This window comes from Lampris incognitus, chromosome 18, assembly GCF_029633865.1.
Source record: "Lampris incognitus isolate fLamInc1 chromosome 18, fLamInc1.hap2, whole genome shotgun sequence".
Classification (NCBI taxonomy): domain Eukaryota; kingdom Metazoa; phylum Chordata; class Actinopteri; order Lampriformes; family Lampridae; genus Lampris; species Lampris incognitus.
In genome coordinates, this window is record NC_079228.1 from 11,847,827 (window position 1) to 11,862,016 (window position 14,190).

At 47.4% G+C, this 14,190-nt stretch overlaps 2 protein-coding genes across 5 annotated transcripts in view; one reads left to right on the forward strand and one right to left on the reverse strand.

Annotated features, from left to right (window-relative positions):
* Nucleotides 1-764: 764 nt before the first annotated feature.
* Nucleotides 765-12,140, reverse strand: adck5 (aarF domain containing kinase 5). Of its 4 annotated transcripts, none has more exons than XM_056298773.1 (15): nt 11,917-12,140; nt 10,553-10,644; nt 10,309-10,458; nt 10,122-10,197; nt 9,756-9,956; nt 9,396-9,536; nt 9,193-9,306; nt 8,935-9,066; nt 8,761-8,844; nt 6,239-6,320; nt 3,865-3,943; nt 3,668-3,759; nt 1,854-2,106; nt 999-1,115; nt 765-896 (listed from the first exon to the last, which is right to left on the reverse strand). In XM_056298773.1, exons 1-15 carry the CDS (start codon nt 12,094-12,096, stop codon nt 794-796), a joined length of 1,896 nt encoding a protein of 631 aa, XP_056154748.1. In that variant the 5' UTR covers nt 12,097-12,140; the 3' UTR covers nt 765-793. The 4 variants fall into 4 exon arrangements, with proteins under 4 accessions (XP_056154748.1, XP_056154750.1, XP_056154751.1 ...); XM_056298775.1 differs by having other exon boundaries at nt 11,787-12,051; XM_056298776.1 differs by having other exon boundaries at nt 11,757-12,051.
* Nucleotides 12,141-12,777: 637 nt separating this feature from the next.
* Nucleotides 12,778-14,190, forward strand: part of ctdp1 (CTD (carboxy-terminal domain, RNA polymerase II, polypeptide A) phosphatase, subunit 1) — a 129,178-nt gene continuing 127,765 nt past the window's right edge. Inside the window, exon 1 of the mRNA XM_056298772.1 lies at nt 12,778-13,268. Coding sequence (XP_056154747.1) covers nt 12,964-13,268 — 305 coding nt within the window. The 5' untranslated portion in view covers nt 12,778-12,963. The remainder of the gene's footprint in view (nt 13,269-14,190) is intronic.

Below are 14,190 nucleotides of genomic sequence, written 5' to 3' on the forward strand. Positions count from 1 at the left end.
AAATAACGCAACCCTGAAAATTTACCCACACGAAAATATTAAATATCAGTTCTTACAGCGGTGTACTTTCTATATTGTGATAAACACAGCAACTTCAACATGTCTATTGTTTCAGTGGTAATTTCTTTCAAACATTGAAATACTTTACATGAATCATCAACGGAGATTGTTTGTTCCTTGAGAACAGCGCATCATTTCAGACCAATATAAAAAGTTATCGACCCAAAAAAAAAACAACTTTTGACTCCGACAGAGTGAATCATGACTGCGTACACAGCCAGCATCTCACCCTTATAAAATGTGTTCCCATAATGAAGAATTAATACATTTTTTTAGCTGGAGTAACAAAGTAGCTCAACACATTTTAAGACCGCGTCCTAAAATGTACCAGCTGCAATACCTGCATGTTATATTGCCTTCAGGTTATTTTAAATGAGGTAAAATTATATAGGTTTAATGCATTCACAGCTAAAACCAAATAGGCTGACAAGGGGAAAAGGCTTTGGAGACACACGGCGACAGCCAGTCTCCGGTGAGATTCTGCCTGGATTTGTGTGCTTTACAGTACTGCAGTTCAGAAATTATGAAGTTCAAAGATGTCACTGTCAAATCCACAGTCTGGTATTTGGTGTGTAAGTGGTAATCGAGCACCAAAAGCAAGCAGCGTGTGGCGCTGCTAAGGGTATAGAATCGTTCTGATCTATTCTGTCCGTCGTTCGAGGCACAGTGGCTTGTGCATTGAGTAAGTCTGTTTTCTGGTCCTGTTCATGTGGAGCATGGCGGGCTCCTTCTCTTATCTCAGGTACTCGTACATCTCGGCGTCCAGGGATAAAAGGCCGAAGTAAGACAGCAGGTTCACGTACGACCGCGTCAGACTGATCAGCGCGATCTCCGATCTGTGATAGGACGAGATTATCAGCTCGTCTTTAAAGTGTCCCAGACATTTAAATAAATAAATAACTAACATTTCAGAACTCCCCAACATCACCACCCTTTACCTTAAAGCCACCTCAAACTTGAGACTCTCCCAGGCCATCCTTATCCAGCGCAGCACCCACAGCCTGGGTAAGATCCCTGGCTTCTCCGCCTGGATCTTCCCCCAGCCTCGCACGGCACTGCAATCCAACAACATGTTGCGTTTGTAACCAGCCGCAACCACACATTCAGCTAACGCAACACGAAGAACTCCACTGCAAACACACTAAAGGTAACTCCAAGATGATTTATCTGTCTGTCTTGAATCTTGACAAGTATATGGCTGTTACTGGCCGAGCTACCTTCTACAAGTAACTGAGACGAAATTTTTGCATAATTCAATATTGAAATATTCTAATCAAAGAGGTATAATAAAAAAGAATGACTACTTAATCTAGCAAAAGAATACATTTTTTGAGGGGGGGGGGTATTTCCCGCAGACAAGGTCAACTCAGGCTGTAGGGACGTCCCACCAAGCCGGAGGTAACACGGGGACTCAAACCGAAGATCCCCATGTTGGTAGGCAACGGACTAGACCACTATGCTACCCGGACGCCCCAAAAGAACACATTTTTATATTATTTGGGTTTATGTAAAGCGTACTCTTTAATGCAGGCTTTTGTAGCATGCATTGCTAATTAGTGACCTGTGACTACACAACACCAGCAGGCACTCAAGTCGTACATTATCTTACAGCTAAGCCGATATAGTCAAGAGGTGTGAAGCCTAAATACAATGTCTAACAAGCCAGCACTTCAAGGTGTTTTTAAGATTGGTCAGACATTGCATTACAGACGAGATGTGTTGTTTGAACCACAAAGGGTTAAAATGTATGCCATTGAGGGTGACGAGAGCCTATCACGATGCAACACACTGACCTCTTGGCCATAACGAAGTAACGGTCCACTGGCGTGCCCAGAGTGATGTTGATGCTCCGGACAGTATTGATGTTGCGGAAGACCAGCAGCATGGGCCGGGGCATGGCCTTTAAAACCTGCATGATGCTTTCAAAGCGGTGGACGGCCATGTCCCGCATGTAGGCCGTCTCCTCCCTGCTCAGGATGTTGGACAGGCCCAGTTCCCGCATGTTGATTGGTCGCTGCAGCAGCATCTCACAGAAGAGGAAGTACTCTGCAGAACAGATTGATTTGTAGGTCAAGACAAAAGATTTGAACCCTTGACAAAGTTAATGCTCGTTTTGAACTTGGAAGTGGCTCAGCATGCATTCCATATTGTGAACTTGTTAAAGGGATAGTTCAGATTTATTCACCTTAGGTGGTATGAATTACCATGAGCCAGTGTTATTGGTGCACAGCTGTTACCTTGGTGGGCGACTCCCATGGTCAGAGATCTAGCTGCTAGTACTAGTGAGCTGACAAGGAAATTAACAGCAGCAAGCAGGGTCAGCTAAAAAAAAAAACAAGTCCATCAATTATCCGCACCGCTTATCCTGCTCCCAGGGTCATGGGGATGCTGGAGCCTATCCCAGCAGTCATTGGGCGGCAGGCAAGGGGACACCCTGGACAGGCCGCCAGGCCATCACACAGGGCCGACATACACACACATACACACACACACACATTCATACTTAGGGGGCAATTTAGTACAGCCGATTCACCTGACCTACATGCCTTTGGACTGCGGGAGGAAACCGGAGCCCCCAGAGGAAACCCAGACACGGGGAGAACATGCAAATTCCACATGGAGGACGACCCAGGATGACCCCCCCCCCCCCAAATTTGGACCACCCCGGGCTCGAACTCACAACCTTCTTGCTGTGAGGCGACCGTGCTAATCACTGCACTGCCGTGTCACCAAAAATAAAAAAATAATTAAACCATAATAAAAAAAAACTGGTAACCATTCCTGAACCAATACAACACACTTTGTCCACGTCCTATGCTTGTTGATTCTTCTCTCAGGCCACAATGTAGCTTGGAACTACTTTTTGTTGTTGAAGAACACCTGTGTATTAGTACACCCTGGAGCCTGTTTACATATCACAGCGCCTATCAGCTGTTTTCCAAGAGAATGTGCTGAGAAAAAGATTGTGTTCGCTTTCTTTACAGAGGCGTAGTGTTTTCAGAGGAAAAGCGTATGTTTTTCTTAGCTGACCCCTTTTGCTGCCATTCATGTGTTTGCCTGTTTGCTGGAACTAGCAGCTAGCTCTGACCATGGGAGGTGCCAACTGGGGTCATCGTGTGTGTGCATCAACAACAATGTCATCCATCCATTATCCGAACCGCTTATCCTGCTCTCAGGGTCGCGGGGATGCTGGAGCCTATCCCAGCAGTCATTGGGCGGCAGGTGGGGGGACACCCTGGGCAGGCCGACAGGCCATCACACAGGGCCAGCACACACACATTCATACCTAGGGGCAATTTAGTACGGCCGATTCACCTGCCCTGACCTACACGTCTTTGGACTGTGGGAGGAAACCGGAGCCCCGGGAGGAAACCGGAGCCCCGGGAGGAAACCCACGCAGACACGGGGAGAACATGCAAACTCCACACAGAGGACGACCCGGGATGACCCCCCCCAGGTTGGACTACCCTGGGGCTCGAACCAAGAACCTTCTGCTGTGAGGCAACCGCGCTAACCACTGTACTACCGTACCGCCCCCTAATATCGGTCAATAAATCCAAACTGTCTCGTTCATGTTATGAATATAGATAAGGTTACAGGGCCTCACGTTTAACCCCAAGGGCAGAGGAATACTCTTTCATGTCTTGCTTATCTCTCAGGACTATGGACCTCCACAGTTTACAGAGGGACTCTCGATCCCTGCAAGTTTGAAAGTAACATGATAGTGCAATTAGTACTGTGTTGAAACCAATTTCCAGCCCATGCAGTTTTTCCATTAAACTGGGACCAAAAGGTAAATATTACCTTTCACTGAGGTATTCATACAGCCCATGGTCCAAGAGGACCAACTCTGCCTTGGCATCAGGACCACGTCTCACTAGAACTGGCACAAGACATTCACATCCACCATTGGGAATCATTAAAAGACTTGTGTAAAGCAATGATAAATATGCATTCTAGGTTTGTCACACCACAGACAAGAGTGTTATTAACCATCCAGTCAAATTCGAATGGTTAAAAAAATCGTTAAGTACATAAAATTATGTTTCAAAATCAGGAAAAAAAACAATATTCCAACACGTGGATCACAGGTTTGAATCCCTGTGTTACCTCCAGCTTGGTTGGGCGTCCCTACAGACAATTGGCTATGTCTGGAGGTAGGAAGCTGGATGCAGGTATGTGTCCTGGTCGCTGCACTAGCACCTCCTCTGGTCAGTCGGGGCGCCTGTACGGGTATGGGGGCGGGGGGGGGGGGGGGGGGGAGATAGCATGATCCTTCCATGCGCTACGTCTTCCTGGCGAAACGTCTCACTGTCAAGTGAAAAGAAGCGCCTGGCGAATCCACATGTATCAGAGGAGGCATGTGGTAGTCTGCAGCCCTGCCCGGATCAGCAGAGGGGGTGGAGCAGCGACCGGGACGGCTTGGAAGAGTGGGGTAATTGGCCAAGTACAATTGGGGAGAAAAAAAAAAGGGGGGGGGGCAATATTCTCTGCTCTGAAATGCTGGGGGCACGGGAAGGCTTTCTCGTAGAAGGCCCTAAAGGCAAACTTCTCCCACAAGCCCACCCAACGAAGTGCAAACCAGGGCTGGGGGGGGGGGGGCAGTCACCCTGTCGCCTGCTTCTCTCCGTGACCAGAAAATGGTGCGTGGCCCGTCTCGTGGGACCCCTTTCCATCTGCGGCGGTCAGGGCATCTTTGCAGGGCTGTGTCCAACTTCTTCCCGGAAGGTGGGCTGGTGGAGGGGACTGGGTACGGTGGTGTGCAACGGCGACTCTGGACGCTCGCCAGGCCCTTCTCGCAGATCTCCGCACATCTATTATACATGGCTCCAGGGCATCATTGAGCCATGAATTCAACCCCCCCCCCTAAAGATCTTGGGACACCAAAGTGGCGAAAAACTGAAAACGTGGTCTAAACTCCGCAATCCAGTACTACCTAGTTCCCAATCTTGTCACATTTTCAGCAATTATTTCCCAACATTTATAAAGTATTTAGAAACAAATCTCTAAATTTCCTTCACACGGTCTTGAAGCGGATTCACATAAAGCACTGCTCTACTACTTGGTACTGTACTCTAGAAACTGAAAGTGGTACTGTATTTAAAAACATACACAGCCAAATATAATTTCTTGGTCATCGCATTCCCTACTTTCATTCCTGAATTCCTTTATTTGCGTGCAAACTTGGATGTTCTTGGCTACACAGACACTCTCTCTTATAGATATCCTCCATGTTTTTCTCTTTTCTACGGAACATCGTGTTTTTGTCCTTCACCTTCTTTATTTTAAATATTCCATCGAGTCAAATTCCTTGTGTGCAAACTTATTTGGATAACAAAAAACCTTTTTTTTTTCTTTTTAAATGTTTCCCCGTTTTTCTCTTCAATTGTATCCGGCCAATTACCCCATTCTTCCGAGCTGCCCCGGTCGCTGCTTCACCCCCCTCTGCCGATCCGGGGAGGGCTGCAGACTTCCACGTCTCCTCCGATACATGTGGAGTCACCAGCCACTTCTTTTCACCTGACAGTGAGGAGTTTCACCAGGGGGACGTAGCGCATGGGAGGATCATGCTATTCCCCCCCAGTCCCCCTAACAGGTGCCCTGATCCACCGGAGGAGGCGCTAGTACCAGCGACCAGGACACATACCCACATCCGGCTTCCCACCTGCAGACACGGCCAATTGTGTCTGTAGGGACGCACGACCAAGCCAGCGGTAACACTGGGATTCGAAGCGGCGATCCCATGAAAACAAACTTGAATTACATTAACACCCACTTTACGATTTCATTTAACAGATGCTTTTATCCAAAACGACCTACACCTGAGAGGTAGTTGGCTTGTATAGTATTGGGAGTCTAGGCCACAGACTCTTACTGGAGACTCGTCCCAACAGAGGTTTGAACCCCTGAGCTGCATTCTTATCTAGTGAGCTATCCAGCAGTATATTAGAAGCCGGTCACTGCTTGTAATCTCTCAGTTAAACTCTGACTGCCATTGTTTTACAGTTGTCTACTCTATTCAGATGTACTGTATTTTACAGGTTTGCATGCAGTAATCACCTACACCAAAATATCCTGCCAGTCAACTACTGAGTCTTCTATGAATTCCGAACTCTGATTCTGGGAATCCTCTTTCATGGGAACGCTGGGACTTAAAAACAAATATGGATGTACCCACCATTACCGGGGTGCGGGTCGGCGTGAATGAAGCCAGTGTAGAATATTTGCTCAGCAAATGTCCGGATCAGTTTGTCCGCCGCCTGGAAGGCAAAAATATTTGTGATATTTTATGTCTGCATGGTAGTGACACTTCTCAAATAGACGTGCTCAAAATTTGTTGTACCCCTCCAAATAAATGCTAAAAAAGAATAAACAACTTTCTCCAAAATAAACGATGGGACCCTTAACTAATATTTTGTTGCCCAAGCTTTAGAGGCAATCACTGCAATCAGAGGTTTTCTGTAGCTCTCAATGAGACTTCTGCACCTGTTAGCAGGTATTTTGGCCCACTCTTCCTGAGCAAACTGCTGCAGCTGTTTCATGTTTGATGGGAGCTTTCTCCACACCGCAAGTTTCTGCTTTTTCCATAGATGTTCGTTTGGATTCAGATCAGGACTCAGAATGCTTCAGAATATTCCAATTTTTTGTTCTCATCCATTCTTGGGTGGCGGCACAGTGGCGCAGTGGTTAGCAGTGTCGCCTCACAGCAAGAAGGTCCTAGGTTCGAACCTGGGGTTGTCCAACCCTGGGGGGGGCATCCCAGGTCCTTTCTGTGTGGAGTTTGCATGTTCTCCCCGTGTCTGCGGTGGGTTCCCTCCGGGTGCTCCGGTTTCCCCCACCATCAAAAAGACATACATGTTGGGCTTAATACTCCTGTCTGTGCCCCTGACCGAGGCATGTCAAGACGAACTGGAGTTGGTCCCCAGGTGCTGCACGGTGGCTGCCCACTGCTCCTAGCTACACAGCTAGGATGGGTTAAATGCAGAGGAAGAATTTCCCCTCGGGGATCAATAAAGTAATAAAATAAATAAATAAATACAATTTTAGCTGTGTTTTCTTGGGTCATCATCCTGTTGGAGGACCCATGTCCTGTGTCTGAGACAGAGCTTTGTGACACTGGGCAGAATGTTTTGCTCCAGAATGCCTTGCTAGTCTCGAGATTTTATTGTGCCCTGCACAGATTCAAGGCACCCTGTGCCAGGCACAGCAAAGCAGCCCCCAAACCTAACTGAGCCTCCTCCATGTTTCACTGTAGTATGATCTTCTGTTCTTTGAAAGCTTCATTTTTTCATCTGTGAATATAGAGCTGATGTGACTTACCAAAAAGCTCTAGTTTTGACTCATCTGTCCAAAGGACATTCTCCCAGAAGGATTGTGGCTTGTCAATATTTATTTTAGCAAATTCCAGTCTGGTGTTTCTATGTTTTTCTTTCAAAAGTGGAGTCCTCCTACTCTCCTGGATTGCCACCTTACTCTAGTGGAGAAGCCTGCGTGTACTAATGTTCCCAAGAGCTATGCCGTCTGGAGCTTGGCTCCTGGTAGGGTCATCCAAGGTGGATAGGTCAAGGGGGAGGTTTCAGACAAAGTGTGATCCAACAAAGACCTCAACGGCGGAACTGGCGGAAGATGTCTCCAGGTCACAACAGCAGTGAAGGTGGATGAAGGCTGAGGGTGGTCCCCAACCGTCTTGGTTCTCCATGCTATTGGACTCTGGCCACCACCTGCCAAGGACCATGTGGTGGCTGCAGGCAAATCAGCCACTCCACGTAAAAAGCTGTCACACACAGGTATCCTCCCATTATGTGGCTCCAGAATTGGCCTCTATAACCCACCTGAGGACCCAGAGTGAGGACAGTCATACTCAACCCCAAGAGGCCACCACTGATGATGATGATGATGGAGTCCTCCTGGATGTTCTTCCATGGAGCCCACTTTCACCCAAAAAGCAACGGATGGTGCGATCAGAAACTGATGTTACCTTCACCTTGGAGTTCAGCTTGTATGTCTTGGTAGTTATCCTTGGTTCTCTTTCTACCATTCACACTATCCTTCTGTTCAATCTGGGGTCAATTTTCCTCTTGCGACTGTGCCCAAGGAGGTTGGCTACAGTTCCATGGACTTTAAATGTCTTAATAATATTTGCAACTGTTGTCTCAGGAACATCAAGCTGCTTTGAGATGGTCTTTTAGCCTTTACCTTTACCATGCTTATTTATTATTTTCTTTCTGATCTCCACAGACAACTCTGTCCTTTACTTTCTCTGGTTCATGTTTGGTGTGGCGCACACAATGATACCACACAGCACAGTGACGACTTTTCTCCATTTAAATAGGCTGAATGACTGATTACAAGATTGGAGACGTGTGATACTAACTAAAAAAAAAACTTATGTCCCTATAATCCAGTAATCTTTTCTAAGGGGTACCCACAAATGTGTCCAGGCCATTTTAGAATATTTTTGTAGAATAAGCAATAATTCACCTCTTTTCACAGCTTCTTTGCTTTATTGTATGACATAGCAAAGGCATGCAAAATTGCTTGTATGCCTTTGCTATTTTGCCATGCAAAATACATGGCAAAATAGCTTTTAATTTAATGACTTTTGGGACGAATGAAGCGTTATTTAAATGAGCCGTAAGGGTACCGACAAATATGAGCACATCTGTAGCTGCCATCGCTCTAATACAGGTCATTACTTACATCTTTCAAACTCAGTCCTTGCCTTTTAATTTCCTCCACGTTGTTGATTTTACAACCTTCACAGAACTCGGCCGTCAGCACTCTCTGGTAAAGAGGGTAAAAATAAAACTCAAGGCAAAGATAATGGAGAAATATGGAGATCAATGTAAAACATATCATGTCCAGTATTCTCACCTTACTTGTTTGCTCCCAGTAGACTTTGGGAACAACAATAAATTTGAAGTGTTTTAGTTCCTCTGCACACCGCTCAGAGTTCCTTGCCTCATGTTCAAAATCCAGCTCTTGAGCCAATGTCCCTTTTAAGTCCTACAACATTTAAAATCACAGCAGTGTGAGAAAAACATTTTATGTCAAAAAACTATTCAGCACACAAACACACACACATTTATATAGTAAGCACAATTTGAAATACATATTAATCCTTTCCCTGACCTTGAGGACCCATCGGAAACCAAAGCTCGGGTGCATGACCTTAATAATGTCAAGGAGGATCTCCAAGGTCCTGATATCTCCATCAAACCGATCCCTGAGGTCAATGTACTGCACCTGTGGGAATTGAGAGTACTCTTACAAGCTCAAAACGAAATGAAGAAAGTCTAAAAAAATTTGATTTTGCACCCCAAACCATTACCCACCTTCACAGCTACAGGTGTTCCATCAGACAGTTCAGCCTTGTGAACCTGAGCTAAGCTGGCGGCAGCAATTGGTTCATAGTCAAACTTTTTGAATAGCTGGTTGGGGGTTTTGTTGAAGTCCTCTTGAAAGAGAGCATCCACCTGTAAAGCAATGACGTTTTTAATAGCTGAACAAATCACGGTAATGGTCAGCTATGACTTTTTGGCTGGTCATCTGCCTTGAGTGGCTATGCAGATGAGGTCAAGTCAATTTTAGTTTTATTGCCCAATATCACAAATTACAAATTTGCCTCAAGGGGCTTTACAGCAACACAACATCCTGTCCTTAGACCCTCACATCGGATAAGGAACAGGTCTAACCTCTTTGTATCCCCTGTTCAAGGCTTTATCCTCCAGAACCTGCAGGGTACGGATGTATTCTGGGGGTAGGAGGTGGTTGAAGGAACACAGGCCTTGGCCGAGTTTGATATAAATTCCTCCGTTTTTCACAGCGCCTTCCACCATGTAATCTGCAGCCCTCTGGTGGCAAGATGCCATCCCAGCCAAGTAGGATGGGCTGTTCTACCAGGGCAGCACAGAGGGATGAGATGACTGTCCACACACAATTAAAATCACCACCAACATCTACTTCATAAAATGTAGTACATGATTTGTTCATATATGTAAATGATTTGGTAATAGACTCAAACCATAACTCTCAAAGTCTACTTCAGCTGCCAAATTTACCTCATCTAAACCACGTAATGCCACGTTGGTGGTCCACCAGTAATCCACTGAGATAAAGAGTCCAACTGACAAAGATCTGAGAGCAGAGGTTAAGAAGCTCAATTAAACCTGACTATAGTTACAATTTCCGCTCATACTGTAATTACTTGAAAAACAAATATGGGATGAAAATGATGTGTGGACAAACCTGCAAAAGCGACCGAATCCTTCAATTACTATTCTCATCTTCCTCCTCTCTCGGGGTTCTGACACAGTGTATTGGACACCCACTACCACAGGCACACCAACAGAGACACCGAGAAAAGCCTTCCATAAAAGCCCTCTGCTCCTCCGTTCCCTGCAGAGGAGGAGATTTTCACATTCAATTAAAACAGAATTAACATCTTGCTTTGCAGTAGAACTCTGATTGTGTGCTGGACTCCATGAGGCACCTGAGTGAACTGAGGGATCTGGTCAGCCGGACAGGTGACCCGGGGTGTGGTCGTCTGCGGAGCAGGGCCATGTGGTGAAGACACAACCGCATCTAGAAAAGAACAGAAAGACAGAAAGGAGACAGGAAACTTTATAAGTATGCCCCCTCCAGAAGCATCAGCAAAAACTCATCAAACGATTATGCAAACATAACACTTTATGAATTATTTATTCAGTTGTTTGCTTTACTCTGAAAGACTCCAGACCTTTGACCATGCACACACACAGTCCGTCTCTCACACACACACACACACACACACACACACACACACACACACACACACACACACACGCGCACACACACACACACAATGAACACTCCTCACTGTATACTGGACTGTTCACTTTTCTGATAAACCCACTCCTGAGCTATGTACATAAACATATTTAATAATATACTTATACAAAACCATATTTACCTCAGCCGCTGTACTATTCTTCTCTCCTTTTTCACTTTCCCCACTTTGCTTATATATTGTTATGTCTATTGTCATTGCTATACCTGTACATACTGTTAAATTTTAGATTAACTTTAAATTGTGTTATATTTTTTAGCTCTTCTGAGGCTAGCCTGATGCCTAAGCATGTCATTGCCAGCAATATCTGCCACCCCTGTATTGTTGTGCATTTGTTAAATAAACTTGAAATTTGAACTCAAAAACTTTTCAGTCCTTTGCGGTCATTGCGACGAACTAACGTGAGAACTTGTGTGCGAGTGTACGTTTGTCGTCAAAGCAAGGTGTTGGTCCACATCAAGGCCATTTTGTCCAGGCTCAAATACACTGTTGTTTTCATAAGCCGTCCGCGCTGCAGGGACAAAATGTATCCACTGACAAGTTGATTATGAGATGGCACAAATGTCAAGGACCTCAAAACAGAAACTAGCTCATTTACTACACCCACAACAATAATGGATTTTGTGAAAGCACATTATTTTATCATCGCAGTCCTGATGAATGTAAGTAAAGACGAATGTAAAATTGATTCAATCTCCAACAATTAAATTATAACACATGGGAATAGTGCAGACTTGGCGTAGCCAACGTTTACCCCGAATCCTATTTAACAGCATCTCCCCAAAGGGGACTAGGACAGGCATCCGTCTTGACGAATTGTGCTCCTCTCTACGATAGAAAAACTAGCGCACAAAGACGCCCTACTTACAGATTCTGCTTAACCGCCTTTACTTCGTACCTTCCTTGGTCGTGGGGGCAATAGCCCTTAGCGGAGAACGGGGCCAGCTAGCCGTTAGCTAGCAAACATCAGCCAAGGCTACAACGAATCGAGCTTTCTAATATGCCGCTTAAAAGCCGTGTCAGTTTACCACGCTGGGCGTCTCCGATGCCATGAACTCGCCGAAGCCGGTCAGTGAATGCCGGCTAAATTCAGCGTAACGTTGGACCGCCACAGCCTCCCCGCTCCTGGTTAAGTGTTGCTGCTGGCACACACGCCGTTCTGGTGTCCGGCTCCCCTTGAGGCTCCAGGCGACCAAATACGACGTCATCAACTACGTCACACGCCCCGTGTCTCCGCCCATGTTACCAACCCCTCCCTCCAACAAAAAGTCAATTCCACCTGTAAAGTAAACGAAATGGACAGATTAAAAAAAATCACTTAAAATAATGAAAGGAAAAAACGCGCAAAACGTTTTTTTTTCGCGGCTTTGGCGACAGAAAAGAACAACAAATGCAACTTTAACGCGAGACTAAGCGCGCAGCTATAAGGTGGCCCCGCATCTGACGCGGAGCCGCGCGCACTAAACCAAACGGCCGTATCCCGCGAGACCGCTTGGGACGAGGGCCGTTGCTATGTGACGTCATCTTACATCACTCCCCATTGGTGCTCGTCGGGTCCCCGAGCGAAGTTTCGTTTGTTTTTCTTCTCTCTCCGTCGCCGGAGAGCGAACGTTACACGGGTAATCCGAGGGGCGATGTGCGTAATATATATGTTGTTTTTAAAATAATAATAATTTTTTTGGTTAAAAAAAAACATTTCAGAAACGTCAAATTTGTTACGCTGGTGGGGTTAGAGAGTGGTAATAACAACCCCGACGCCATATCTGCGTTCCGGTCTGACGAGTGGGTGAGGTTTCTGTCGTCGGCTCACCGGATGCTGCGCGACCGTGTCGCCGCAGTCTTGCGCTTTCCTGTTTACGGGCGGGAAGAGCGAACGACTGCTGACCGTCGTAGCGTATTACAGCCGACCAGCCTCCGCCGACTGCCGGCACGTTTTGGTTTTGCTGACGGGGGGGAGACCGTACTCGGCCGTCTCGTATAGGTAAACGCCGCGTCGGGAGGGGGGGGGCAGCTGGAATAACACCGCGGGTGGACCTTTAGCCAAAGTTTAAAGGGATTTTAAAGTGCAGGAACACATGGAGGATCCTGCGGATTCCGGCGGCGGCGGCGCCGCAGCGGAGGCCCCCGCGATGCAGGTGGCGGACATCCGCTGGCCGAGCGCGGCTCCGCCGCTGCGGCTGGTGGAGTGGAAAGTCAAACCCGGGTCCCTGGTCAACGTGGACTCCGTGCTGGCGTTGTGCGCGCCCGTCCGCGCGGAGAAAGAGGCCGAGGCGACGTCGCGCGACCCCTCCAGCAGGCTGCCGGAGAAGAAGGTGAAGTCGGACCGCGCCGGAGTGATCAGGGAGCTGTGTTGTCAGCTCGGACAAGTCATACCTCCCGGGTGAGTCCGCCCGTCGGCTAAAGAGCTATAACGCTAGCCCGCCTCGCTCTAGCGGTAGCCCGCCTCACTCGCCCCCTCGGCAGCCGCGTCGAGAGAGCGCTCCGCGCACGGCTAACGTAACCGTAAACAACACCGCGTTTGGCTAGCTAGCTAGCGAGCTAACGCCGCTTAGCCGGCGAAACCGCGTCGGGCTCCCCGTGCTCGAAAGCGGCGCGCCGACGTGCCGTGCGCGCTACGCCGACCCCCCCTCCCCTCTCCCTCTAAGTTCAGTCCGCGTCCTTTCATCGCTATGGTTTAACTCTTACACCGTTAGCTCCCCCCCCCCACACACACACACGCCTCTTCCTACGGTGTGTGGCGACGAAGCGGACTCGTGACCGACTTGGTTTGGGTGAGATGGGCGGCGATGCGCCGTGTCGCACATGGTGCCCCGACATCGGTGGACTTTTGACACCTCTGATCAGCCAAAACGCCACATTGTCTCGCCCGTCGCACATGGGCACGTCCGCTGGACTTGGATGTTGTTTCGCTTTCTCCCTGCAAACTTCACAGCCAATAACGTCAAGCTGGATGACAGCGTCCCCCTCGCATAGGCCATCATACCACGTACCCACGATAAAGCCAAGGTCCCTTCATGTGATTCATAATGGTGTGTGTGTGTGTGTGTGCTTAGCAGACCAATTTTCAGCTGGTTATCTGAAGCTGGAAACCGACATCTGCCAACTGGCAGTGCCAAAAAACATGCTCAGAATAAGGCACAGTTATGAAAATAACAAGCCCGGTTGTTTGCTCCAAACCTGACCCGAAACCATTTCCGAGGCTAATAAACGTCGTTTATGCCCGAGTCTCATGTGGCAGATTAGACGTAATATCCCAACCATTCATCTGAAAGTGCAACGTGTAATTCTGCATGAACTCTGAC